Here is a 27,983-nt window from a genome sequence, read left to right as displayed (position 1 = left end):
CGCGGCTCTGAGGCGGTGGCGGGGCTGCCGACCGCGGGCCGCTCGGCCTCTGGGCTCGGCCCGCAGCCTTCCGTCAGCCAGCCGGAGCCCACGCCGACCAGCGCCTATCCTATGAGTGTGTCACTGGTGGTCATCCGACTGGAGCTCGCGGGTCACTCGCCGGTCCCCGCCGATTTCGGCTTCAGCGCTGCCGGTGAGTCCGCGGCCTCGCGCAGGGTCGGCGAGTCGGCGGGTCGGCGGGTCGGTAGCCCTCGCTCTACCGGCCCCCGGGCTTGCCAGGTGCCTCTGCTCGACGTCGCCCTCGCTGCGAGAAAGCGCGGCCTGGGGCGGGGGGTGGGGGGGATGCTGTGCGCCTTTTCCAAACTGGCAGACAGGCCAGTGGTTAATACCCCAAGTTAGGTCTGAGTGGCTGGAGACACGGGTTCTGACCTAGCCGGGCCCGAGAATCTGACGTTTTCACCACCGGCCACAGATTTCCTTAGTGGACCATGCAGCTTCGGCTCTCCTTTGGTTGTCACAACATTACCTGAATAACATTGAGGCTCCTGAGGTGGAGGCAGGAGGACCGGCAACCACAAGCCAGTCTGGGTTACAGGGAAACCTGTCTAAACAAACAGACAGAGAAAAGGTGTGTGTGGGAGAGCGATCGCCAGGTATCTGTCAGAGTTTGGTCGTGCCCTGAATCAGACTTGGGTCTCTAATTTGTGGCATAGGAGCTAAATGTGGTAAATTAAGGAAAAGAGAAATGGGACCACTTACTTAGTTGGGAGAGCCAAGCTGGTGCTTGTTCTAGGAAGAATGGCATCACTGGACACTGCAGCCTTTAGAGCTGCAGTAGAAGAGTGAGTTGTGGTCTTGTCCTTTCGGACTCAAATGACTGATGTATTTCAAGCAGCTATCAAGAGCTCAAAGTAACCCCTAGATCTGAAAGTCAAATTAAGTTGGCACCAGGTACAAACAGGTAACTTCATACAGAGCCAGTATGTAAACCTTTATCAGCAAAGCCTAGAGTGAAAGCTCCTACTGTGTGCTGGGTTGTCTGGGTAAGTGCTGGACTGGACAAGCCTGAAGTCTGCCTCAGAGCTGATGTTAAGGTAATTTCAGTCACAACTCAGGGATTCTTAAAGACCCCTTATTCATGAGACTTGCATTTTGGCCACGACATAGACTCACAGGTTTTGGGATGCAACTCATGGTAGTTCATCTGGGTGTAGTCCCCATGAAAGGCTTTTATCCCTGTGAGTTTGTCAAAAGTCACTAGAATGGCCGCATTGTTCCAGAGCTTTTTGGGATGAATGCTGTCTGACTTTGTAGGACTCCTAGAGAGACTGAGGCAGACAATGCAAAAAAACAAAACAAAACCGCCTCATCGGAAGGAAAGAGCAGCAGAGGAGAAGAAAACCTATTGATTGGAGTGCTGAGAAGTGAGAGGAGTTTGTTCTGTCATAAGGTATTAATCTTTCATGTGTTCTTCAGCTGGAGAGATGTCCAATGAGGAGATCAAAAAGAAGACGTTGGCTTCAGCAGCCGCCTGCCTCGAAGGGAAGTCGCCAGGGGAAAAAGCAGCAATCATCCACCAGCACCTTGGCCGTCGGGAAATGACTGACGTGATCATTGAGACCATGAAGGCCAGTGCAGGTATGCCCTCAGGAAGCCTGGCTGTGCTGCTCTTGCACTAGGAGCCCCTGGCTGTGGTTTCTTTCTTCACGGTTGGTGAGCCGAGGAGGCTCACCTCTGGTGTATTTATTACTAAGGATGACCTTGGAGTTCTAACCTTTCTACATTCACCTCCTGAGTGGTGGGATTATGTATGTATACACCAGTGCATCCCGTTTTCATGCTGCTGGGCACAGCCCCAGGGCTTCATCATGTAAAGCTAGCACTCTACAACTGAGCCGTAGTTCCAGCTTGTTTAGGGTTTTTTTTAAAGCACTTGTGTCCTTTATGTGATTTGTGAAGCACATTTCACTGTCTTTTTTCCCCCTAAATCAGTGGTAAAATTGGGTTCAGAGGTGCATGCCCTTAGTCCCCCCTTCTCAGGATGCAAAGGCAAAAGGGTTATTTAAACCCTGGAGTTTGGGAACATAACCTAAGGCCCTGTTTTAAAAGAATAATAAAGGAAAAACTAGATGGCGTGTAAAAGTTCTTCCCTCTGGTGTGAATGCTCATCACCACTAACTCTGCTCTGGTGTAGCAGTACATCCCTGTAAGCCTGCTGCGGGCTCCCTGCCTTACTGGCCTGCACAGCTTGAGGAAGTGGATGCTTTCTGCATCTCCAGCATAGGTGTGGTCAGAACTGGAAGGTTCAGTTTTCAGAGAGCCCTGCCTGTCAGTCACACTGAGAAGCCAGTGGTGAATGTTGTCTGCTTGTGTTGGGCTGCTGCTGGATATGGGAGGAGCTTCTGTTGGGTTTTGAGAATATTAAGAGTTCTTTTATATATATGTGTGTGTGTACATACATATACATGTATATATATATATTTAATTATTTTATTTATTTATAATCCAAATGTTGCCCCTCCCATGCCCACCCCCTGTATTAAGAGATTTTTTTTGCAAGGGGAGGAGGAGGGGATGTTTTTAGGCAGAGTGAGAATTAAATGCTGTTGGGATGTTCCCAAACCCAGCCGTTCCACAGTGTGGTTTGTTGGCTCTTGTGACAGGGCCTCTTACATCTGCAGCTTTCTCGATTCCGCCTCCTGGTGTTGGGATCACAGGCATGAGCTGTCATACCCACCCGGCAATACACAATACAATAATGCAGTACACTACGGCATAGTTTTTCTGTCACAACTTACCGTCCCACTAGAAATTCTGACTTTCTCAGGCGCCTTAAGCTTATTCCCAGCTGTTGGTGATGTGCTGGTTTTCACTTTTGTAAGATGAGTTTCGAGACACGTCGGAAGAAAAGACGTCTTCAGCAGCCCCCAGCTCTGCACAGAGAAGTAGAGAGCAGAGTGAGTCTGTGAACACGGTCCCGGATTCTCCGTCCAAACAGCTCCCAGACCAGATTTCCTTCTTCAGTGGCAACCCTTCCGTTGAAATAGTCCACGGCATTATGCACCTGTACAAGACAAAGTAAGCAAAACCCTCTTCCTCCAGGCTGCCCTGAGGTCCTGTGGACTCCAGAGTTCTGAGTGCTGTGTGTTGGACAGTATGGATTGGGCCAAAGCTTTCCTGACTCAAATGGAAACATGTAGATGCACGTAGGAAGTGCTTGGGAAAATATTCTATTAACCGTTAGGCGTGGGCATTGATTGGGAGGTTGAAAACAAAAGGCGCCAAAGCACCACATGCTTATGTCTTACCATACAGATACCAAAGCACAGGCAATGTTAATTAGAACACTGTTGTTGTTGTTTTGTTTGAGATAAGGGCTCATGGGTAGCCCTGGCTTTTCTTTTTGGAAGCCCAAGGAAAGGAAGCACTTGGACAGATAACCCACCAGCTGGGTCTTTAGCTCTCTGGATACACTAATTGGTTGATGTCTCAACAACTGTCTTTGCCCTAACTTGTCTGCCATGTCCCTCCAGGGAAACTGGGAAACAGCCAGTCATTGGGTAGCCATTTTGGACCCCAGTTGTCAGATCCGTTTTCAGCATATCAAAAGTAAATTGCACTGTAGAAGGTTTCTCTTCCCCCCTCGAAGCTGTTGAGCTGGACAGTAGTTTTTCTTTTCTTTTTTTTTTTTTTTGGTTCTTTTTTTCGGAGCTGGGGACCGAACCCAGGGCCTTGCGCTTCCTAGGTAAGCGCTCTACCACTGAGCTAAATCCCCAGCCCCGACAGTAGTTTTTCTAATCTTGAGTCCCGCAGTCAGAGGTTAGAATTGTCCCACAGACTTGTGCTCACTCTTCTTCTGGAGCTCATAAGAGAACGTCACAGTGCCTCATAGTTATTCAATAAGAGATTATTATTCAGAAATTGAAGAGACTGACACATGGGGCTGGAGACACGGCTCAGGGGTTAAGAGCACTGGCTGCTCTTGGAGAGGACCTGGGTTCAGTTCCCAGCACTCACAAGGTGGCTCACAACCATCTGTAACTCTATTTCTGGGGGGGGGGTCCATGCCTTCTTCTAAGCATGAGGCCTGCATGTGATAATGTGGAGGCAAACACTCATACACATAAAATAAATTTTTTTTTTAATATTTTTGAAAAGAGAATAAAACACTGAGTCTGGTAATATAAACTAACAACTATTTAAATCACGATGGAAAGTTCTGGAGAGGTGCTGTGTGAGGTAAACACAACCAAAATACATAGTGTGAAATTCTCAAGGAACTAATCAAATATCTCTTTTTAAGACTGAAAACTCTGGTGGGGATAATGTAGAACTTTTAGAGCCTGCCTCTAAAGGATGTGGAAAAGGACTCAGGCACTCCTAAGTGTGTGTTTTCAAGTAAACTCACCAGTTATTTGAGTTGATTTGTGAAATATTAGCTATTTTATTTTTCATATTTTCTCAGACAAAAGAGTCGTTTGGTTATTGTTCTCCAGACTTATCAAGATGGTCTCGTTGTCTTCCTCTTAGTAAGATGACCTCCCTAAAAGAAGACGTGCGGCGCAGTGCCATGCTGTGTGTCCTCACCGTCCCGGCCACCATGACCAGCCATGACCTTATGAAGTTTGTTGCCCCGTTTAATGACGTAATTGAACAAATGAAAATTATCAGGGACTCAACTCCGAATCAGTACATGGTGCTGGTCAAGTTCAGTGCACAGGTAAGTCTCTCGGCTGTAGACGTGCTGTAGAAACTGTGATGCCAGTGGTGTGTTTGTTCCTCAAATCCAGACATGGCTTCTAGGGTGTGGTCAACACCAGAAGAGGGCATCAGATCCATTACAGGTGGTTGTGAGCCACCATGTGGTTGCTGGGAATTGAACTCAGGACCTCTGGAAGAGCAGTCAGTGCTCTTAACTGCTGACCTACCTTTCCAGTTCTTTTTTTTTTTTTTTTTTTTTTTAGTTTTATTTTACTTTAAGTAAGGTCTTAGTGTATAGCCCTAGCTGACCTGGTACTTGCTTTGAAGACAGAGTAGCCTGGGATTTGCAGAGTATGTCTGCCTTTGTCTCCCAAGTGTTGGAACTGCCATACCCAACAAAAACAAAACAAAACAAAAAAAAACCCAAAAAACCAAACCCAAGATGACCAAACCAGCCATGTGTTGAACCTGGAATCTTCTGATCCATTAGAAGCATTACCCTTTGATCCACTAGCCTGCACTCCCATAATTTAAAAATCATTTTTTTAATTATTACTTCTTTTTTTTTTTTTTTTTTTTTTTTTTTTGGTTCTTTTTTTCGGAGCTGGGGACCGAACCCCGGGCCTTGCGCTTCCTAGGTAAGCGCTCTACCACTGAGCTAAATCCCCAGCCCCAATTATTACTTCTTTTGGTTCCGAAGATTGGTCCCAACACCTCTCACATGCTCTGCCACTTATGACACCCCCAGTGCTTTTTCTTAACGTTTTTGTATTTGGAGACGGGGTCTCACTAAGTTACCCAGGCTGCCCTTGGTCGATCTCTAGCTCAGGTGTGCACTGAACTTGTCGTCTCATGCCTCTGTCTCCCACATTGCTCGATGACAGACTGGCACCACGCACCTGACTCACCGTCTCTGTGCATCAGAGTGGGTGTGAAATCTAGCTCATGTTTTCTTATCCAGTGGGGATTAGCCCAGGACACAGGAGCCCGAGCACTTTTGTCATTATCCCCAGTCCTTTGATTCTGTTTACGAGATGCTCTTTGGAATGCCCATGGAGGCCAGAAGAGCGTATCACATCCCCTGGAGCTGGTGTTCCAGACTGCCCCACATGGACGCTGGAAACTCAGCAAGGCCCTCTGTGCAGTATTGTCCTACCCAGCTCGCTCTCTCTTGCTCACTCACTCGCTCGCCAGTTTCCCAGGCTTTTTCTTCAGTTTGATTGTTTTTCTGAGACAGGGTTTCTTTGTTTAGCCTTGGATGTTCCCAAACCAGCTTTGTAGATCAGGCTAGCCTTCAACTCCGAGACTGCCTTCCTAAACACTGGGACTAAAGGCAGACACTACCACAACTGGCTCTAGTTTTTTGCTTTGTCTTTTTTAAACACTGGTACCAGTTGGTCTAATATTGAAGTATTAAGAATGGACGACAGTGGGGTTGGGGATTTAGCTCAGTGGTAGAGCGCAAGGCCCTGGGTTCAGTCCGCAGCTCTGAAAAAAAGAAAAAAGAAGAAAAAAAAAAAATGGACGACAGTACAGAGGCCAACAGACTCCCTGAAAGAACAGAGATGTTCTTAGACCTGAAAGTGCTTGTGCAGTTTTGAATTAGGAAGGCTTTGTCTTGCCTCCCTTCCTTGTGCTGCTGTAAGCGTGTTGGTTCTTAAGAGCCTATGTGTTTGTGTGAACATAAGTGGAGGTGAGTTTTACCTGCTGCTCATGTCACTGGGCTGTCCCACCTTTGGGTTTGCTCAAGCTTTTTTTATATGTTTTATATCCTGTGCTATTTGTTCATTGAAATCTGACTATGTTAGCCAGGCGGTGGTGGCACAAGCCTTTAAACCGACAGCTACAGAGGCAGAGGCAGACGATCTCTGACTTTGAGGCTACAGTGGTCAGCAGAATGACTTCTAGGACAACAATGGCCACACAGAGCTTTAATTTGTGGAAAATTAACTTCTCTCAGCTCTTTGGTCAATGGTTTCCTCCAGATAAACTGTCCCATCCCGCTAGTTTACAGATGGGTGTTTTGACAGATCATTTGTTCTTGCCACTCTAATGGGTTACTAAGGTTTGTGGGCAAAAGGGAACTCATGACACAGGCTTCCTGGTTCATGAATACAGGGTGGACAGCAATGGTAGATGATCAGTAATAGGTGTTTGTGTGTGAGTGTGTAAGCATGTGTTTGAGTGTGAGTGTGTTGTGTTATGTGAGCGTCTGTGAGAGCTTGTGTGTATATGTGTGTGTGTGTGTGTGTGTGTGTGTGTCTCTGTGTGTGTGTGTTAGACTTGGGGCAAGTGTCTACCCACTGAGCCATCTCACTGGCCCCTGTATACAACTTTTGCGAATTACTTATCACTCATTTATTTTGTATGGGTCTGTATGTTTGGTCACGTGGAGCTCGGAAGACAACTTTTAGGAGTTGGTTTTCTTCTTCTCCCATGTGAGTCTCCGACTGTGAGGCTCAGTAGCAGTGCCTTCACTTGCTAAGCCTTCCCACACAATCTTTTTTATGGCAGTGGTTCACTAGGTAGTTCTGGCTGGATTGGCATTAACCATGTCTACCAGGAAGGCCTCAAAGTCACAGAGATCTGCTTACCTCTGCCTCCAAAGTGTTAGGTCTGAAGCGTCACATGGAGATTGTAGCTTGAGTCCATATATAAGGGCAGCTGTCTGTGTTCTCACTCCTCTCTTTTCCTCACAGGGGTGTTTTTCATGAGAACTCAGAAGGCTTCTGAATGTCTTGTAACTTCTATTGGCCCTAACTGTCTACATATGTGTATGTTGGCAGCAGCAGTCCCTTCTCGCCTGTGTGGGTTTAAGGAGTCAAACCCTGTAACCGTGCTTTCTTGGGCTACTCTATTTGGCTCTCATATCTACCATCCTTCCAACCCTTACTTCACCCTAATCCCTTCCACTACCACCACCACCCCAACACTAGGTTGTACAGACAGGATAGAGGGGAAAGAGGGTGTAGACCTTTTTAGACTACCTTCCTGCTGACTAGTTCCCTGGGGCAAGCCCAGTCTTCATGGTCAGAATATCTCCAACTAGCAATCCAGCAATGACAAACCCAGCAGCAGGGACTAACAGCAGCAGCCACCACAGGCCCTCTTGGGGCTCTCCCATTTACACCCTCTCCAGAGTCCCAAGTGTAAACTATCTACAGCTGGCAAAAATCCCGCTCCTCCTAGATCAGGAAACAATCATAGTTAACGGCTGTAGACAGTCTGAAGCAGCCACTTATCCCATACCTGGGGTTAGAACAAAACCATTCACATAACATAATTGGGTTTTTAAAGGAACTAAAATTCTCACTACAAAACCAGGGCTGTCAGACTTGGTGGCAAGTGCCTTTATTTTTTGCATCATCTTGCTGGCCCCCTTCTCTTAGCTTTCTTTGGAGGTCCGTGAAACTCAAAGATCAATAGTACGACCTTGAGGAAATTCAGTCTTTGAAGAAGGAAATTGTAAATCATCAGGATTTGAAAACCAAAATGGGCTGGGGATTTAGCTCAGTGGTAGAGCGCTTACCTAGGAAGCGCAAGGCCCTGGGTTCGGTCCCCAGCTCCGAAAAAAAAGAACCAAAAAAAAAAAAAAAAAGAAAACCAAAATGGGTGGAACAGGGTAGTGGGCTTCTCCCTCACGTGCTTATTCAGGACTGCCTGGATTATGGTCTAGTTAAAAGTAAAAATACTCTTCAGCTGGCCAGTGCTGGTGCACACCTTTCATCCCAGCACTCAGGAGGCAGAGGCAGGCCAATCTCTGAGTTTGAGGCCAGCCTGGTCTACAGAGTGAGTTCCAGGACAGCCAGGGATACACAGAGAGACCCTGTCTTGAAAACAAATGAGTGAACAGTAAAAACACATTCAGCTCTGCAGCTTGTCCGTGATGGGAAGGCAGAAGAAGCCCCAATCACAATGGATCGTTCCTTTCAGAGTAGAACAACAAAATTAAACAAAACCTGAAGTTAGCATTATTTAAATTTCTGGTTGTTTATAAGTCTAGCATTTAGTCTCTTTAGGGACAAGGTCTCCTGAGGTCATGAAAACTGACCTCAAGCATGTTTTAATTTTCTGTGTCTGAGTGTTTTGCCTGTGTATGTCATACTGCAATGTGTATGTGTCCTTGGAGCTCAGAAGAGTGCATCCGACCCCCTAGAACTGAAGTCGGGGGTGGTTGTGAGCACCGTGCAGCTGCTGGGTTCAAACCTGGGTCCTCTGAAAGAGCAAGTGCTCTTTATACTGAGCCCTGTCTCCAGCCCCTGCTCCTCAGACCCTTCCTTCCTTCCTTCCTTCCTTCCTTCCTTCCTTCCTTCCTTCCTTCCTTCCTTCTTTTTCCCAGACAGGGTTTCTCTGTGTATCCCTGGCTGTTTTGGAAGTCTCTGTAGACCAGGCTGACCTAAAGCCAAAAGTACATGTCTTTGTTACAGACGAACAGTTCCCTCAGGAATATAATGTGCCTAGTGTGGGTTGGGTTTAGTCCCCACCTACCCTTTCTGTGACGAGTCCTGTTATTTGGTGAGCACTTGACACAGCTCATGACCCAAGGAGGCTTCTGTTTTCAGCAGCTGGAGTCAGTGTCTTGTGCTGTAGACGTTGAGCCAAGCCTCCTCCTAGACTGGCTCCTCCCTCAGTAAGCACCTCAGCCTGTGAGATTTACTTCATCCAGTAGTGTCTCCAGGGACGCTGGAGGCTGGGGAGGCCTCTGCGTTGAAAGAGAGTTGTCTCACAGTCAGCCTGTCATATCAGAACTTAAAATGCTCTGCCCCTTCACAAAACTGCACCAGAACTGACCGTTCTTCTCAGGCTCAGTTCACTGGCTTATATGAAGAAAGCATAAATAACCAAAAATCCAAACTGTGGGGCTGGAGAGATGGCTCAGCAGTCAAGAGTGCTGTCTGCTCTTGGAGGGAGGGGTCTTAGTTCAGGCTCTGACAACCACAGGGCAGCTCCTATTACTACACTTGATGGGGATCAGATGCCTTCTTCTGGCCTCCTCAGGCATTGCATGCATGTGGTACACATACATGTAGGCAAAATACCCTTATACTTAAAATCAAAATAAATTTAAGATCTATAAGGATTACATTACTGGAGTGAAATTAAAAACTTTTGAAGAGGGCTGGAGAGATGGCTCAGTGGTTAAGAGCACTGACTGCTCTTCCAGAGGTCCTGAGTTCAATTCCCAGCAACCAAATGGTGGCTCACAACCATCTGGGATCTGATGTCCTCTTCTGGTGTGTCTGACAGCTACAGTGTTCTCATATATAATAAATAGATCTTTTTAAAAAAACTGTTGAAGAAACGTACGGTGGCTGTGAGATCGACACCCGTGAAAAGGAGAGGCAGGTAGGATCCACTGGTAGAACAGCCCTCAGTCTGGCGGTGAAAGTGCAAACCAGTTGTGTTTTGGTTTTTTTTTTTTTTTTTTTTTTTTTTGGTTCTTTTTTTTCGGAGCTGGGGACCGAACCCAGGGCCTTGCGCTTCCTAGGTAAGCGCTCTACCACTGAGCTAAATCCCCAGCCCCACCAGTTGTGTTTTTGAGGAGGCTGTCCCATGCTCTACAGCTGTCTGCATGAGTAGAGCTGAAGCAGGCAATCCTGTGTTTGGTCTGATGCCCCTGCCATGACAAATGGAGTTTAAACACTGGAATTGCCATGTTGCTTTCCACTTAGCGTGTGTCGGGGGTTAGTTTGCCTTTACCTTCGCCATGTCCATCCCCTTGTGCATCCACCATGAGAGAGCACAGCCCAGTGTTAAAGTCTGGTTAGTCTGGGTTGTAAACCGCTGATCTGTCTCCCTAGCCTGTCTCGGACAACTTGACCTGCCCTAGGCATCCTGACACAGATGGATTCGTAGTGGAGAGCTTCACCTTGTGCTGTGCTGACTCAGTTTACTGAAGAGGAGCAGGCTTTCATCCGTACTGCTCCTTAGTCCTCAACACAGATGCTAGGGTGTTTGGTTTCGTTTTGTTGTTGTTTTTTTGTTTTTTTTTTTTAAAGGTTTATTTTATGTATGAGGACACTGTAGCTTTAGACACACCAGAAGAGGGCATCAGATCCCATTACAGATGGTTGTGAGCCCCCATGTGGTTGCTGGGAATTGAACTCAGGACCTCTGGAAGAGCAGCCAGTGCTCTTAACCGCTGAGCCATCTCTCCAACCCCCCGTTTTGTTGTTTTGAGACAGGGTTTCTCCGTGTCACCTTGGATGTCTTGGAACTCACTCTGTAGATCAGGCTGATCTTTAACTCAGAGGCTCACCTGCCTCTGCCTCCCAAGTGTAGGAGCTTGGTTTTTCCTCAAATGAAATGATGGTTCTTTAAGGACTGGCTTGCTTTACTTATTTGTTTATTTATTTGTTTGCTTAATATATGTGAGTACACTGTCACTGTCTTCAGACACACCGTAAGAGGGCATCAGATTCCATTACAGGTGGTTGTGAGCCACCATATGGCTGCTGGGAACTGAACTCAGGACCCGTGGAAGAGCAGTGCTCTTAACCACTGAGCTGTCTCTCCAGCCCCCACCCCCTTTATTTTAGAATTTTTCTGTCACAGTTACAATTATGTTCCAGAATTTTAAAAAGTATCTTTGTGTCTTCTTCAAAGTACCACAAAAATAATGACTACTGGGGAAAAAACTATCCAGGAACTTGTTGACAGATGGCAGGTTGAATATTAGCCATGCAAGCTCTCTGCTCAGCACTGGCAGTGCCCTCTGCCTTGTAAGGCAAACCTCTCAACAGCCCGGACAGAGCTGCCGCGCTCTGTTGACTTGATGGCTCCAGGGCTTGGTACTTCTAGTGCTTGCCTGCCGTCTGGTGGTGAGTGTGTGGGAATGTGAGTGGAGAGTGCATCTTCCATGACCAGCCTTTCTCTTTGCCTCTCCCCGTCGGCGTGTACAGGCTGATGCTGATAGTTTCTACATGGCATGCAACGGCCGCCAGTTCAACTCAATCGAAGATGACGTGTGCCAGCTGGTCTATGTGGAGAGGGCCGAAGTGCTCAAGTCCGAAGATGTAAGTGTGAGGACTTCTTCTGTCCGAGGAAATGTGGGTCTGTACAGATCTGAATGCTAAGACGCTTGCACAGACATCAGGAATAGGCCTTACTGGAGAGACCGAGAGTAGAAACAGAAGACAGATTCTGGGTGGGGTCTGGGAGAAAAGCTGAGTGGGAGGGGCCAGCTAAGAGCTGTGGAGGTTCTTCTGGGCTAATGGATTATTGGCAGATTGGATGGTGGTGCTGGATGCAAGATGGAGTAGTTGGTGTGGGCGTACTGAAAACCACCGAGTTTAAAGTGGGGAGTCTTAGCACCGAGATTACTGGGGAGGTGGGGGCATGAAGTCACGGTGGCTTGGCAAGGTCAAAGCTAACACTGCAAGGCCCTGCTTTTTTTTAAAAAAAAAAAAAAAGTGGAAAATTATATCTCATATAAGATGTAGATGGTAGCACATGCTTGTGACCCCATGCACTCAGGAAGCAGAGGCAGGAGACTACTGAGTTGGAGGCCAGCCCAGGCTATATGACAAGACCCTGTCCCCAAATCAAAGTAAGGAAAAGAAACTTTCCCAGAACGATGGAGTACAGTTTGGAGCAGAAAGAAACATATTTGTTCAAAATACTAACCCCAATCTCCTTCCTAGCTTTTTGTTTTAGGGTTTCTCTGTGTGGCCCTGGCTATCCTGAATCTCTCTGTGTAGACCATGCTAACCTTTAACTCACAGACATTCATCTGCCTCCGCCTCCCAAGTATTAGTATTAAAGGCACGTGCTGCCGCCCTCACATTTTTGTTTTGTTTTTTTAAGGTAGGCTATCCCAGAACTCACTATGTAGAATAGGATGGCCTGAACTCATAGAGATCCTCCTGCCTCTGCCTCCTGAGTGCTGAAGTCCAGTCTTGTTGTCTGCATGCTCTGGCTCTCATCTGTAGCAGGGCTTGGAATACTGGCTCAGTCAGTCTTATAGTGAATAGCAGTCTTGGCTCTGGAGCCAGAGAGACTCCATGATGCTGTTAAATTTCCCCCTTTCTCAAGGAGATCTTAATGGCCAGGCTTTCTCACACTGTTCGTCCTAGTACTTGAGCCAGGGGAAGGCAGATCTCTGTGAGTTTGAGTCCAATATCTGCTCTACAAATTGAGTTCCAGAACAGTCAGGGTTTCACAGACTCAGCAGATAAAGGTGTTTTCTACCACAAAGCATGCTGAACTGAGTTCAATCCAAGGAGAGAACTAACTTGTGAAAGTTGTCCTTTGGCTTCCACACGTGTGTAGATACTCTTGCGTATCGCGTGTGTGTGCGCGCGCGCGCACATACACACACACACACATACACACACACACACACACACACACACAGAAATTTTTTAGAATTAAAAAGGTAGTGGGGGGGCTGGGGATTTAGCTCAGTGGTAGAGCGCTTACCTAGGAAGCGCAAGGCCCTGGGTTCGGTCCCCAGCTCCGAAAAAAAAGAACCAAAAAAAAAAAAAAAGGTAGTGGGAAGAGTATTAAAACATGAAGGACTTCTTCAACTACTTTGCAACTTCAAGGCCTACCTGAGTTAAGCTGTACCTCCAAAACAAACACAAAGCAAGATTGAAAAGGGGGAGTTTGGGGGGCGGGGGAGGGGTGCTGGAGAGATGGATAACAGTTAAGAGCTCTGGTTGCTCTTATGGAAGACTTGAGTTCAGTTCCCAGCACCTACAAGACTACCTACACACCACCTTGTTAACTTCAGTTCCAGAGGATCTGTTGCCCTCTTCTGGCCCTCACGGGCACTGCACATATGTTTAGTACCCAGACATTCATGCTGGCAAAACACCAGTAGTTATAAAAATAAAAAAATTGGGGCTGGAGAGGTGACTCACTGACTGCTCTTCCAGAGGTCCTGAGTTCAATTCCCAGCAACCACATGGTGGCTCACAACCATCTGTAATGAGATCTGATGCTCTCTTCTGGTGTGTCTGAAGACAGCTACAGTGTACTTATAATAAATAAACAAATTTAAAAAAAAAATCTTTTAAAAATATATTTAAAAAAATGAAAAGTTTGTTAAATGTGTTTAAAAAGTAAAGAAAAGCAGCCAGTGCAGCTCGTTCTCCAAGTCCTTGCAGAGTTATTCAGGTTGCTAAAAGCTCCAAGTGAGCCCGAGCTAGAGTGGGGCTCTGTCTCCAAAAGTGAGCAGTAAAAGCAGTAAGACTGTCTCTTGTTTGAAGATGGCGGAGGATGAAGGGTGGGCCTTAACCAGATGTTTCCTGTAGGGCGCCAGCCTTCCTGTGATGGACCTGACGGAGCTCCCCAAGTGCACTGTGTGTCTGGAGCGAATGGACGAGTCTGTGAATGGCATCCTCACCACCCTATGCAACCACAGCTTCCATAGTCAGTGTCTGCAGCGGTGGGATGACACAACGTGAGTGCAGGGGCTGCCCCACCTTGCGGGGCCCTTTATGACCTCTTCTTGGAAGCCAAAATACCCATTAGCAAACACTGTTGTCCTTGACTCTGCAAAGTGGGGATTTCAGTAGTAAAGAGACTCATTGCTTTATCTCTCCTTCGTTCAGGTCTTGTGGAAATTGTCATTTGTTTTTGTGTGTGTGTGTGTGTGTGTGTGTGTGTGTGTGTGTGTGTGTGTGTGTGTGTATGATGAGTTTATGTCAGCACATGCATGCAGGTGCCCCAGGATGCAAGAGGGCATCACATCCCCTGAACTGCAGCTAGTGGGTGGCTGTGAGCTGCTGTGTGGGTGCTGGGAACCTGGGCCCTCTTTCTGCAGAGGTAGTAAGGGCTCTTAACCACTGGGCCATCTCCAAATACCAAGACCTTTTTAAAACCCTTTTCTGGCCTCTGTAGGCACCTGCATACATGTACACAAACACACACACACACACACACATACACACACACACACACACACACACACACACACACGAGCTGAGCAAAGATGGTGCACGCCTGAGTCCCAGCATTTGGAAGGCAGAGGCAAGTGGATCTGCAAGTTTGGGGCCAGCCTTATATACAGAGTGAGTAGAGCCCAAGACAGCCAGGGTTACAAAGAGAAATCTTGTCTTGAAAAACCAAAAACTAAAAATAGAAGAAATTGTTGAAGCTTAGAGTTGGCAAGATGACTCACTTGATGTCAAGCCCAATGCTTGAGTTAGATTTCTCCGGAATCACACAGTGAAGGGAGACAGCACCAGTTCTACAGAACTTGACCTTCACACACGAATTAAATCGCTTGATTCAAAAGCCGGGTGAGTGGCCACACCTGTAATTCTGTATTTTGGGCTGAAGATGGGAAGGTTAGGAGTTTAAAGGCAGCCGGGGCTACAGAGTGATCCCACTCCACAAAATAGGTCATATCCAAGTGTGGTGGGCGTCGTGCCTTTAATCCCAGAGGCAGTGGGTTTCGGAAAGTGATTCAGTCATTGACTCCACTTGGTGTTTTCAGAGACGGTATGGAGTGTCGTCGATATGTACTCACTGTGCTACAAAAGTCAGGTTTCAATGTTTTCCCCAGACTCTGGTACATGACCTAGTCAGAATTAGATCTCAGTATTAGTTTGTTTTCCTGTCCAGTGTCTGCCTAGCAACCACACAGGCAGACGGTAACAGGGAGCCACTGTACAGTTGCTCTGCCTACCACAGTAGCCATTCCCACCTCTACTTCCCAGTGTCTTTCTGTCCTTCCTCTCTTCCTTCTTCTTCCTCTCTCCCCATCTTCCTGTCTTCTTTCCCCTCTCTCTCCCTCTCTTGCTAAGTACAGTTCCACCACTGAACTCTCTTAATCCCTGTCTGTCTGTCGTTTTTATGGAAACAAGGTCTTAGGTTCAGAGATGTCATTCTGCTGGTGAACTCTTGCCTAGTGTAGAAGCAAGGCTACCCCCAACCAGGACACCCTGTGTTCCATTCCTAGCACTGCCTACACCAGACATAGAGTATCCCAGTTCTAGGGAATTGGAGGCTGGAGGACCTGAAATTCAAGGTCATCCCTGGCTACATAGAGAGCTTGAGGCTAGGCTAGTCGACCTAAGCCTCATTTCAGAAGCAAACAGGGCACTGGAGGGGTCTCGGCAGTAGAGCATTTCTGCTCCTGAGAGTCACAGCTTTGGCTCCCAGCACTCAGGTTGACCAGCTCACAGCGGGTTGTCACTTGACAACCTGGAAATCTAGTGGTCTGGTCCGGCTTCTACAGGCACCGCTTCACACGGTGTATGGAATTTCCTCAAGCACACACGTGCACATAAATTATAAGTTAAATCTTTAAAATCGAAAGCAAGCCCTCACCACGTATCCCAGCTGGTCTGACATTCATGTAGCCAAGCTAGCCTTGCACTTGTGGCATCCTTCACGTCTTCCTGAGCGCCCCACGCACACACGCCCCTCTGCACCTGCCATCTTCTTCAGGACTAAGGACAGGCAGGAGGACTGGAGCTTCCTCTTGCCCTCTGCCCGCTCGCACCTTTTCCTTGCCCTTCATGACCAAGGACGGACGGATACTCACTACACCTTGACCTTGCTCTCTTGGTGGCAGTTCACTCAGTTACAGCTGTATCCCACCTTCTGACACATTGACCCATGGAACAAAATATGTTAATGACCATTGAATACTAGTTCCCCTTGATTGTTGGAGAAAAGGGTTGCCCCAGATGGGCATGCTGGCACACACCTGCATTGCTAACACTTGGGAGGTGGAGACAGGAAGATCAGGAGATACAGGTCATCTGATCTGAGGGGCACAAGTGTCACGTATGTGTGTAGAGAGCCGCTTAGCAGTGAAATGCACTGGCTGCTCTTGCAGAAGGCTCAGGTTAGGTCCTTAGGCCCCACATTGGGCTGTTCACAGGCACTTAGAACTCTAGCTCCAGGGATCTAGCGCCCTCCTCTGGCATGGGTAGGCACACACATACAAATGACAATCAGCCTTTTTTTTAAATTAGCTCGGGGGCTGGAGAGATGGCTCAGCGGTTAAGAGCACCTGACTGCTCTTCCAGAGGTCATGAGTTCAATTCCCAGCAACCACATGGTGGCTCACAACCATCTGTAAAGAGATCTGATGCCCTCTCCTGGTGTATCTGAAGACAGCTACAGTGTACTTATATATAATAAATGAATACATTTTTAAAAAAAAAAATTAGCTCGGAACAAGGTATATTCGCAAATGCATTTAATCCCAGCCCTCAGGAAGCAGAGGCAGGCAGATCTCTGAGTTGTAGGCCAGCCTGGTCTACAGAGCGAGTTCCAGGTCAGTCAAAGGTACATAGTGAGACCTTGTCTCAAAAATGCAATAAAAATGATTGTCTGGTATGGTAGCTCACATCTTGAGTCTCAGCACTTGGGATCAGCTGTTCTCAGTGAGCTTGACATAAACCTGGTCTACATTGTGAGTTCAGGGCAGCTAGGATTATGAGATCCCACCTCTGTTATGTGAATAAATTTGAAAGGAAAGAAAAAGAGAAAGCATAAAGAAGGGAAGTCTCAACACCTTTGTCTAACTCCCCTCATCTTCTCGTGCTGGATAGGTGTCCTGTGTGCCGGTACTGTCAAACGCCAGAGCCAGTGGAAGAAAACAAGTGTTTCGAGTGTGGTGTTCAGGAAGTAAGTAACGGGACGAGGGGTAATGAACAGCTCTGTTGGTCTGGGATTCTTTTTCTGCCCAGTGCAGCTTAGATTCTTTGTGAGACTAATTCTTTTTCGTCTGTAGTCAAGTGTGTGAATACACAGATTGTTCACGCTTTTATTAAAAGACTAAGGTGCCCACCGATCAGTCACCTGTGAATCTGTACTTAGGACTCTGCAAAAGTCAGAGAAGGGAAATGGTTGACCAGTAAGGACCCTGGAAAGTTGGGTCTTAGAACTGTATAATTGAGAAGTCTGTGGAAGAAACTCCTAAGTCTTACTTCCAAGCCATATGGGTCATGGCCTGTGCCTCCCTCCCCTCCCCTCCCCAATCACCAATTCAGATCTCCCCCTTGGCAGAACCTCTGGATTTGTTTAATATGCGGCCACATAGGCTGTGGGCGGTACGTAAGCCGACATGCGTACAAGCACTTTGAGGAGACCCAGCACACATACGCCATGCAGCTCACCAACCATCGGGTCTGGGACTATGCTGGAGGTGAGTGCATGGCCATCTCCTGACTTGGATTCTTTCCTGTGGAAGCTTCTCACAGCTTGCAGTGGCAAACTCAGAAGGCGCCATGCTTTGGGATGACCCAAATCAAGAATTATAGAGACAATTTATTAGATGTTTATTCTTGCCCTATCTCACTCTAAATGGTCAAATGATTGACCCATTTTTAGAGAAAAATTATACATCAGTTCATTTAGATTTCTAAAAACAAAACCAAAAATCGTTTCCTAGTTAAAAGCATAGAGAACTGACTGGGTGGTGGTAGCTCAAGCCTTTATTCCCAACACTCAGGAGGCAGAGGCAGGTGGATGGATCTCTGTGAGTTTGAGGCCATCCTTGTCTACAGAGAAAGTTCCAAGACAGCCAGGATTACACAGAAAAGCCCTGTTTTGAAAAGGCACAGTGAACTTTTCATTCCTAAGAGGCTGCCTCTGGCCGACTTCTCCTTTCTTTAGATAATTATGTCCATCGACTGGTGGCCAGCAAGACGGATGGGAAGATTGTTCAGTACGAGTGTGAGGGCGATACCTGCCAAGAAGAAAAGATTGATGCCTTACAATTAGAGGTGAGACACTCCGAGTTGCCACCTAGCCACTGCTCTTGCTGCATGTTTCCGCTTTCTGGAGAACGGTGCTTTGACCTTTTCCTGTTGTCATCTGCCCTGTCTCATTGGGGAAGAATTTCTAAAATGCTTTTTTGAAAGTCTAAGCTTCCCCAGGCCTGACTCCTGTTTTCCTGTGGTGTTCCTGGTTCTCTTGAGTTCAGGTTCATTAGTTAAGGCAAGGCAGCACCTTCCACAGCTCCACTGGACTGGATGGGGTCAGAGCGGACCCCAGCAGTGCCCTCCTTCCCTAGTCATTCACGCATAGCTGTGTGTTTAATGTATGTACTGCTGTGAGTCAGGACTCATTTACCTAAAGGCATTTTGGGTTTAGATACTTGAAGAACCATCACGTTGAGCACACTGGGATTTTCTTGTAAGAAGCAAAGCCTACCTGTCACAGATGGCCGTGCATGCAGGGCAGTCCCGTGCTGCCACTTGTTTGCTTGGTGATGTTTGGCTGTCTTTTGTGGATTTGGTTTGGTTTGGTTTTAAGACAGGGTCTTTTTTTTTTTTTTTAGATTAATTTATTTATTACATATAAGTACACTGTAGCTGTCTTCAGACACACCAGAGGGCATCAGATCCCATTACAGATGGTTGTGAGCCACCATGTGGTTGCTGGGGTTTGAACTCAGGACCTCTGGAAGAGTAGTCAGTGCTCTGAACCACTGAGCCATCTCTCCAGCCTTTAAGACAGGGTCTTATCAAGTAGTTCCAGATTGACCTCAAACTCAGGATCCTCCTGTCTCCACTTCCTGGTGATGGAATGACCCACTCAAAATTCTGTTAATGAAGGGGAAGTTTCAGAATGAGTCCTGTTTTGTGTAAAAAATTTTTTAAAAAGTTTAAGCAGGAAAACTAGCCCAAACCCCTGACTTTCAGAGGGAATGGACTTTGGAAATCAGTGCATGTGTAGACTATTTGAGATTTATTGTTTTCATTTAGTATGTATGACTTTGCTTGCATGTGTGTCTGCACCGTGTACATGCTTGGTGCCTGCGGGGGCCAGCAGTGGGCCTCAGATCCCCTGGGACTGCAGTTATAGACAGTTGGGAACCACATGTGCGTGCTAGGGATCGAACCTGGTTCTCTCGGAGAGCAGCCTATGTGTTTTTCCATCGAGCCATCGCTCAGCTCCTCATTTGTAGACTTTAGCTCTGACAGAAAGTGGCCTTCAGTAGAGCTTGTGTTCTTAATAAATTACTGTATCGACAGATAAAACAAACCCTTGGCATTCTTTAGATTAAGTATCTCTTTCATATGAACGCTAAGGTACCATACACATTTTAGATACTCAAAAAATAGTTTATCAGTTGTATAGACCTCAGTGGTAAGAAAACCTACCCAGCTTTTACCAGGCACTAGTTGTTCTGGAACTCCCTGGCCTTCAACTCAAGAGATATGTATGTTTCCCACGAGCTAGGATTAAAGACATGTGGATCCCCCACCACACCTGACCTTGCCCACAAGCCTTCACACCTATAGCCCCATCTGCTATGTGCACACCTAGAATCTCTGTTGTCCTTTGAGATGAAGAGGCCCTGTGGCTGGTCCTGATTTCTCCCAAGTGCAGGTATCTGTTCATGTCTCATGTCTGTCAACAGCCAGAAATCCTAGCAACTGTACTGCAACCCGCCATACTTCTCTATCTTTGACCACACAGTACTGTGGGTTCAGGCCATCACGTAGCAGTGGGGATCCAGATTTCACAGTCCAGGCAGGGTGGGTGGTGGGTAAGCCTGCAATGAGTGCTACTGTAGTTCTAGCGGGATTGCAGAGGGACAGCTCCCTGTGGTGACATGGGAGAGTCGGTTAGAATTTCCTGTGTGGGGAGGGGTGCTGAGTGTGGAACTGAGTCTCAAGCATGCTACGCCCACACTTAGCCACTAAGCTATACCTATAGCCCCAAATTTACATAAATTCAAAGCCTCCATTCTTAAAATTGTTTGGACCAGAATAAATTTGTATAAATGTGCTTTCACACTAAAGAGGCACAGGTAGGAAGATCAGGAGCTCAAGTCCAGTCTGGGCTGTAAGAGACCCTGTATCAGAATCATAAACACATTAGAAAGACAGTTCAGTCAGTCAGTTGTTTGTCATGCCAGCAGGAGGACCTGAGTTCAGTTCCCAGAACCCAAATTTTAAGAAAATAGAAGTGCTGTTCCAGGTCTGTAACCCCAGCACTGAAGATGTGGACATGGATCGATTCCCTGGGACCCACTGGCCAGCCACCCTAGCCTACTTGGTGAGACCCTGTCTCAAAACTAAAGTGCACAGTACCTGAGGAACGACATCTGAGGCTGACTGCCTTCCCCCACATATGTACGTGGATAGAGTACAGGGGCTGGCAATGGCTCAGTGTGAGTACATATGGCTCTTCTCTGAGGACCTGAGTTTGATTTCCAGCACCCATGTCAGGTGGCTTAGAACTTTAACCCAGCTCCATAGGAGTCTGACACTCTGACTGCTGTGGTCGCCTGTATTCATGTGCATGTGCCCCCTATACAGAGAATCGATGATGATGGTGGTGGTGGTGGTGGTGGTGGTGGTGATGCTATGCAGAACATTTTAAACATAAAAATAAGTTTGCATTCTTTTATTTTTCCCAGCTAGATTGCTAGTTCCACTCTGTACCTCTGACCTAGTGCCTGTTGACTTTAGTTGAACCCAAGTGTAACATTCTTTCTGGTGAGCCTGACATGGGAGTGCAAGCCTAAAGTCCCCAGTTGATAAGGTTGGAAGGTTGCCTCAAGTGTGAGATGGCAGGGCAAGACCATGTCTCTATTCTCTCTCTTCCCACCCCACCCCCTCGTTGTGATAAGGCCTGTGTGCATATGTGTGTGTAGCCCTAGCTGGCCTGGAGCTAGTCAGATCAGCCAGGCTGGCCTGGAGTGTTGCGATTCAAGGCCTGCCCCATGCACCGTCCTAACCCTGCAGGTGTTTGTTTGTTTGTTCTCTAATTTCATGTGGTTTATCCTGGGTATGAGAGCATTACTGGCTGTGGGTACATTGGTAGGAGTTCTAGAAGCTGTCGGGAGGTCAGTGTTGCTGGGTGTCCTAGTTGGTGACGGTTCTCATCTCTCGCTGTTCTGTTTCTAGTATTCATACCTGCTGACGAGCCAGCTGGAATCGCAGCGGGTATACTGGGAAAACAAAATTGTGCGCATAGAGAAGGACACGGCAGAGGAGGTAAATGACTTGGTGACTGAAATGCCTAGCAAGGTGGCTGCCAAGTGGAAAGGGCATGGTGCAGGGGAAGGGACAACAAGGATCTTCCCCTTGGTGGGTGATGATGCAGACTGTCCCGTCTCCAGAGGGAACTGTAGGCCTACAGGGTCCCTCACCTGTCAGAGCTGGGCCTTTGGACAGTCCCAGTGAGGAGGTAAGAATGGGCAGGCAGTACTCAGTGACTGCCCAGACAACCCAGACCCCACGGAAGTCCGTGTGAAGGTTTTGCAACATGGGTCAGCCACTGGCACGTCAGCTTGGGAACAGTGGCTTTGGGAGCTAAGTGACCTTCGCAGCTTTGTAAACTGAGGGAAATAAATTAGGCACAAATGGTGGCTTCTGTGGTTCCCTTAAATATGACACATGTGGTGACCTATGCCTGTGACTTTGTATACTCTGGAGGCAGAGGCATTTTATATTTTTGGTTGTGAGCCTAGCCTTTAACGGCTGAGCCATCTCTCCAGCCCTGCAGAGGCATTTTAAAAAAAGATTTTATTTTATGTATATGAGTGTTTGACTATGTATTCACATGTGTGGTGCCTTTTGAAGCCAGAAGAGGGCATTAGTTCCCTGGAATTAGAATTACAAATGGCTGTGAGCTACAATGGGTGCTAAGAACTAAAGCAAGGTCCCCCCTACAAGGGGAGACAATGATCTTAACCAATGAATCATCTCCCCTGCCCACAAAATAAGTGTTTTTGTTTGGTTGGTTTTAGATTTCAGCACATAAAATGTGATGCGATTTTGCAGAAACCTGTGCAAAAGGCCTGAGCTCTACATGCTTCATTTTCTATTTTGTAGCATGTTCAAGGAACCTTGAGAGTTACAGAGAACAGGATTTGAACATGTGCACACAGGGCTTGTGTGTGTTTCTAGCAGCCATTTCTCGTAGTAAATGAAGTCTTATTTTAAATGATCCAGCTAATAACCTAGTCCCCTCCTCTTGCTGGACTGCGGGTGGGAGGTTCCACTCTAGCGCCACACCAGTTCTTGGCTGTCTATCAGCCGTTTCCCCGGGTGCACACCAGCTCCTGGTCCTTGTTTCTCCTAAAGAAAACTGTTCTCTCAGTTTCTCACGATTTGTGTTGCTGTCACAATTCCAGTTAAATGGCTCAACTCAACTTCATAAGTTTGGTTTGTCCTGGTTAGAGAGACAGTGGTAGGGGCAGTCCTAAGAATTGTCTGAATCTGCCTGACCTCCGTTTGCACTTTCAGATTAATAACATGAAGAGCAAGTTTAAAGAGACCATTGAAAAGTGTGACAGCCTGGAGCTCAGGCTCAGTGACCTCCTGAAGGAGAAGCAGTCTGTGGAAAGGAAGTAAGTATCCCTCAGTTCTTAACAACCATGAATGCCAACAGGTTAGCTTCCTTGGGAACCCCCCCCACTTTCAGCATGTACAGCTTCAGCGTTTTTGGGGAGTCTGCTTGTAGTTGTAACAGTGATTTCTCATTAATGTTGTTAGAGGAGAGCAAAATGGCTCAGCCGCCAAGCCTGACAAATTGTGTGGGATCCCAAAACCGATGTGATGAAAGGAAAGAGCTGACTTCCACATGTGACCTTGGCACACGTGTACACATACACACAAATAAATGTAAAAAACAAAAAAGGTCTGATTGCTGTTCCACTTGAGGTGGGTGCCAAGTGGACACCAAACTCCTGCAGTCCATGTGCAGATGCCTTCTATTTCTGCCTGCAGTTTCTGAGCTATCTTGGCTGAGAGCAAGTTAGGAAAAACATTTTGTCCAAGCCAGTATCACAGGCTCCCCCTTGGACAGGATCTAACAGCTCCTGATGCTGAGTGTGGAGCAGATGCCCATGAGCAGCGTGACGCGAACACGGGCTGCTGCTGCTGCTGCAGCTGCAGTGGGGAGGACAGTTGTCACTGCTGGCTGTTGCTATCCTGATATTCAGTGGAAGAGCATTTTCCCAGCATGCACAGGGGCCTAGGGTTGATCCCAAGCATTGAAGAGGGTAAGATTCCCTCCCTGGTCTCAGTTATACTATAGAGGTGACGAGATCATTTTTTGTGAACATACTGTATAATAGATAGAGATACTTCTGTTTATTTAAACAGTCTCTCTCTTTGTAGACTAGGCTGGTCTCGAACTGAGAGATCTGCCTGCCTCTGCCTCCTGAGTCTGGGATGTAAAGGCATGTATGTAACACCATGCTTGGCGTAATGTTTATTTATTTATTTATTTTTCCACATGGAGAGGTTTAATATGAGAAGAGTAGAAGAGAGGAAAGGCCGTGAGCACGTGGGTGGAAAGTCTTGTTCTGTGGCCTATACTAGCCCTGAATTCAAATCCTGCTGCCCATTTGGCTTCCTGAGTGCTGGAGCTGGAGCCACCGTAACTGGCTTCTTTGGCATTCTGACACATAAAAATGGTGCCTACTTCCTATGTGTGTCTCAATTCGTAATTCTCCATGGAGGAGTGAGCATTGAGGGCAGGGCACCCCCACCCTTGACCACTTTCCCTCCTTTAGCAAATTAGTGAGGTCAGAACACTTGTCTCAGAGAATGACACTTTCCTGGTGACTTCCTCATCGAGGCTGTGTCTCTGACAGAGCCGTCACTGCTAAGCCCAGCAGAGCAGAAAGGAACAAAGAGCAGGTGAAGCCACTCTGCCTCCCTCTGTTTTTTGGTTTTTTTGTTTTTGTTTTTGTTTTTTTTTTTTCTTTTTCTTTTTTCTTTTTTTCGGAGCTGGGGACCGAACCCAGGGCCTTGCGCTTGCTAGGCAAGTGCTCTACCGCTGAGCTAAATCCCCAACCCCCTCCCTCTGTTTTACTTAAGGTGCACTCAGCTGAGCACCAGAGTGGCCAAGCTGAGCACGGAGCTCCAGGAGGAGCAGGAGCTGAACAAGTGTCTGCGCGCCAACCAGCTGCTGCTGCAGAACAAGCTGAAGGAGGAGGAGAGGCTGCTGAAGGAGACCTGTGCCCAGAAGGACCTGCAGATCACAGAGATCCAGGAGCAGCTGCGTGACGTCATGTTCTACCTGGAGACGCAGCAGCAAATCAGCCATCTGCCTGCAGAGACGAGGCAGGAGATCCAGGAAGGGCAGATCAACATTGCCATGGCCTCAGCCCCCAACCCACCCTCTTCAGGTGCCGGTGGGAAGCTGCAGTCTAGGAAGGGCCGCAGCAAAAGGGGCAAGTGACCTTGAGAGACTTGTCCCAGAGACTTCCTGGGCACCACAGGGTGTGCTGGGACCTTTGCTGAGTGGGAGGGTGGGCCCTAATAAGTACGTCTGAGGACGAACTGCGGTCGGTCGTGTGGCTCCTTCATTTGTTGCGTGTGGTGTGAGGAGACTAAAAGTGGGGGAGACGCTGGCAGCATTTCACAAGGGCAAGCCACAGCTTGCCATTCTGCCTTCCAGCTGGGTAGCCTCCGGCCTGTGCAATTTTCCGTGTATTTATTCAGTTGGAGCACTTGCAGTTGGGTTCCAGGGTAAATCTATGACATGATGCGACCTTCCTAGCACTAAAGGAATTCCAGCATTACTTAGCACTAAAGCACAGTGCCTCCCTGAGGCCCTAGCTGCCTTCAGGAGAGGAGCCTGCCGCCCACTGCAGAGGATCTCCCCTCCATCCCTCCCTCCCTTCCCCTGCAGGGTTGAAGAGCTGCTTGCATGTCAGAGCGAAAGGGGCTAAGTTGTAAACCAGGCATAGGCTTGTCCTCAGCAGCCTGACTTGGGGACAGGAAGAACGAGCAGCTGGGGCAGATGGGGTAGACTCAGTTTAGGGAAGATGGTGACAGCTCTCTTCATTTTTGATGACTCCATACGAAATGTGCCTGTCATGTAAGAAAAGCCTTACTGGCTCCTCCTCTGCTCGCTGGGGTAACTGAGTGTCCTCCACCTAGCAGGAGTCAGGCAAGCCTGGTGAGAGGCCTCGGTGGCGAGCTGACGTGTGGCTGGGTCAGTGTGTACTGACTGTTACAGGCCGAATGTTCAGGTCGCAGCTAGAGGGAGCTTGGGCAGATTTCAGTTGCTCTTTTCTGATAGTTTCAAAGGCTGCTTCACACTCCAGAAAATGGCTTCAGCAGGCCCTCTTTCAAACAGCCATACAATACTTACTGTGACCAACAGAGGGGCTGTGTGCCTCTCTCTAGAGCCAGGAACGTCAGGTAACTTGTAACAAATTAATTGAACAAAATTGCGGGACACCATGTTGGGATTTAGCTTTTAGTAGAGCCTGGGCACTTGGCAGCGGTGTGTGCTGTAGTTTAATTTTTTGCTTTATCATCAGCCAAAGGTTTAAAATGTCATACTTTAGGGACTTTTTTTTTCCAACTGACTGGACCTCGTCCTTTGACCGGAGTGTCTGACATGTCACCACGTTGCCTGTGTTGCTGATCACCATCCAGTTCTGTGGAACGGGCTGTGGCATTTCCCAAAATCCCCACCTGTGGCTGCAGACTGAGTGCTGGCCTGCTCAGACCCCTCGGCTCTCAGCAGGCTGTACTCCACCCTCAGGCCTGAGCCACACAGGAGCTTCTAGAACCGTTTTACACTGTCACGGTCTTGCCGGCTCAGCCCTGCTTGTCTTGCACATCTGACCTAGCAGAGGCTGGGGTGGGTGGTAGCATGCTAACTAAGAGAATCGGAAGAAGTTCCCAAAGCTGGCCCCTCACTCCAGTACAATCCAGAGCAGCCCTCCTGCCCAGACGAGAGCAGCGCTCCACAGCACAGGTTGGGGAAACGCCTGCGAAGGCCGTGGCCGGAGGAAGCAGCCGATGGGCAGAGGTTTCCAAACTACTTGAAGGTCTTTAAAAAAATGTCCCAGGACAACAAAAATCAAGATGTGTAAATAAAATGTTATTTTAAAAGGTCAAAGAGTTATGTTTGAATCTGACATTCCATAGGACGGAAGCTGTTAGTGTGTTCTTCGGAACAAAGCTTGGCCTTCCCACACTCCCTTAGCCAATGAACTCTTACTGAAATAACCAGATGAAGTCTGCTTCTGTGGTGTTGCTTGGGGAGCGTGTATCTAAGAGTGTCAGTGGCCTGGGTACGTGCGTTTGTTTGTTGGTTGTTTGTTTGTTTAGTTGGTTGGTTGGTTGGTTGGTTGGTTTTCACGATGGGGTTTTTTTGTGCGACAGCCCTGGCTGTCCAGCTCCTCTAGACCAGGGGAGAGATCCACCTGCTTCTGCCCCAGTGTTGGGATTAAAGGCCTGCACCACCACGCTCAGTGGGATGAAAACATGTTTAAATGATAAGGAGGACCACCTTTCCCTTGAGTCCTCAGTTTTCCTCAGTGTAAGAACCCCATTCATTTCTTTTCCCTTCTTGGCTGTGGACTTGATGTTTCCCCTGGAGCCATTTACAAGAACAGTTTTCACTTGTGTGTTAGGAGAAGCTTATTCCTGGGGAGAGATACTTAGGTTTCTCTACACTGACTGGCCACTGCCATAGTCACGTTAGACTCTGTGTGTGTGTGTGTGTGTGCGTGTGTGTGTGTGTGCGCGTGCGCGCGTGTGTATGTCCTCACAGGCCAGAGAAAGGGCTGTTACGTGTCCTGCTCTGTCATTCTGCCATGTTTTTTTTTTGTTGTTGTTTTGGTTTTTTTTTTTTGGTTCTCTTTTTTTTGGAGCTGGGGACCGAACCCAGGGCCTTGCGCTTCCTAGGCAAGCGCTCTACCACTGAGCTAAATCCCCAACCCCTCTGCCATGTTTTGAGACCAGGTCTCACTAACCCTGGAGCTAGGCTGGCAGGCAGCAATCCCCAGTGGTCCTCTTGTCACACCGGGTCACAGGTCCCATGGCTATGTTCAGCTTGTTCCAAGAGTCCTGGGGATTCAAACTTGGCTCATCATGCCTGTACAGCAAATACCCACTGAGCCATCACCCCAAACACCACCACCCCCTTTTAACAGGGTTTCACTGTAGCAAAGGCTGGCCTTCAGCTCATGGCAGTCCTCCTGCCTCAGCTTCCCAAGAGCTGCAATTGCAAATGTGAGTTTTATTGTCATTTTTTTTTTTTTAGTTTTTTGAGGCAGGGTCTCTCTCCATAGCCCTGGCTGCCCTGGAAACTCCTCCCCCTCCCCCCCCCCTCTCTTTTTCTCTCTCAACTGCTCGAAGACCTCAGACTTTTATTTCTCAGAGCTACATTACTAGGTCAATACTTGCAGAAATTCTAGCCTGGGCTTCAGCACATCAGTGCTACGAACCCGGAAGCCAAGGGAACATGACTTCTGCAGCAGCGGCTTAGGATCATACGTTCCTGCCGCATTGAAGAGAGAGACGATCTGTCGCCTCACACAAGATGACTACAGTCTTCCGGGCCTAATGCTGAATGGCTTTGGATCAAACATTTCTCACTGG

The 27,983-nt window shown here is 47.7% G+C and overlaps 1 protein-coding gene across 2 annotated transcripts; it reads left to right on the top strand.

Moving 5' to 3' along the window:
* Window position 1: 1 nt before the first annotated feature.
* On the top strand, window positions 2-26,496 carry Brap (BRCA1 associated protein). 2 transcript variants are annotated; one of them, NM_001271194.1, is made up of 12 exons: window positions 2-193; window positions 1,477-1,638; window positions 2,883-3,078; window positions 4,531-4,720; window positions 11,604-11,717; window positions 13,959-14,107; window positions 17,217-17,292; window positions 17,674-17,812; window positions 18,283-18,392; window positions 21,531-21,620; window positions 22,875-22,978; window positions 24,456-26,496. In NM_001271194.1, exons 1-12 carry the CDS (start codon window positions 112-114, stop codon window positions 24,817-24,819), a joined length of 1,776 nt encoding a protein of 591 aa, NP_001258123.1. In that variant the 5' UTR covers window positions 2-111; the 3' UTR covers window positions 24,820-26,496. The 2 variants fall into 2 exon arrangements, with proteins under 2 accessions (NP_001258123.1, XP_038945684.1); XM_039089756.2 differs by lacking the exon at window positions 2-193 and adding an exon at window positions 333-628.
* Window positions 26,497-27,983: the final 1,487 nt, after the last annotated feature.

This window comes from Rattus norvegicus, chromosome 12 (assembly GCF_036323735.1).
Source record: "Rattus norvegicus strain BN/NHsdMcwi chromosome 12, GRCr8, whole genome shotgun sequence".
Lineage (NCBI taxonomy): Eukaryota > Metazoa > Chordata > Mammalia > Rodentia > Muridae > Rattus > Rattus norvegicus.
Note: the sequence above shows the minus strand (reverse complement) of the source record. Positions and strands in the feature narration are given on the sequence as shown.

Bases quoted from the DNA above. Each gene is read 5' to 3' on its own strand.
- Brap (NM_001271194.1), top strand. From the start codon at position 112: ATGAGTGTGTCACTGGTGGTCATCCGACTGGAGCTCGCGGGTCACTCG. The intron at 17,293-17,673 runs GTAAGTAACGGG...CCCCCTTGGCAG, and splicing joins TCGAGTGTGGTGTTCAGGAA to AACCTCTGGATTTGTTTAAT. The intron at 22,979-24,455 runs GTAAGTATCCCT...GTTTTACTTAAG, and splicing joins AAGCAGTCTGTGGAAAGGAA to GTGCACTCAGCTGAGCACCA.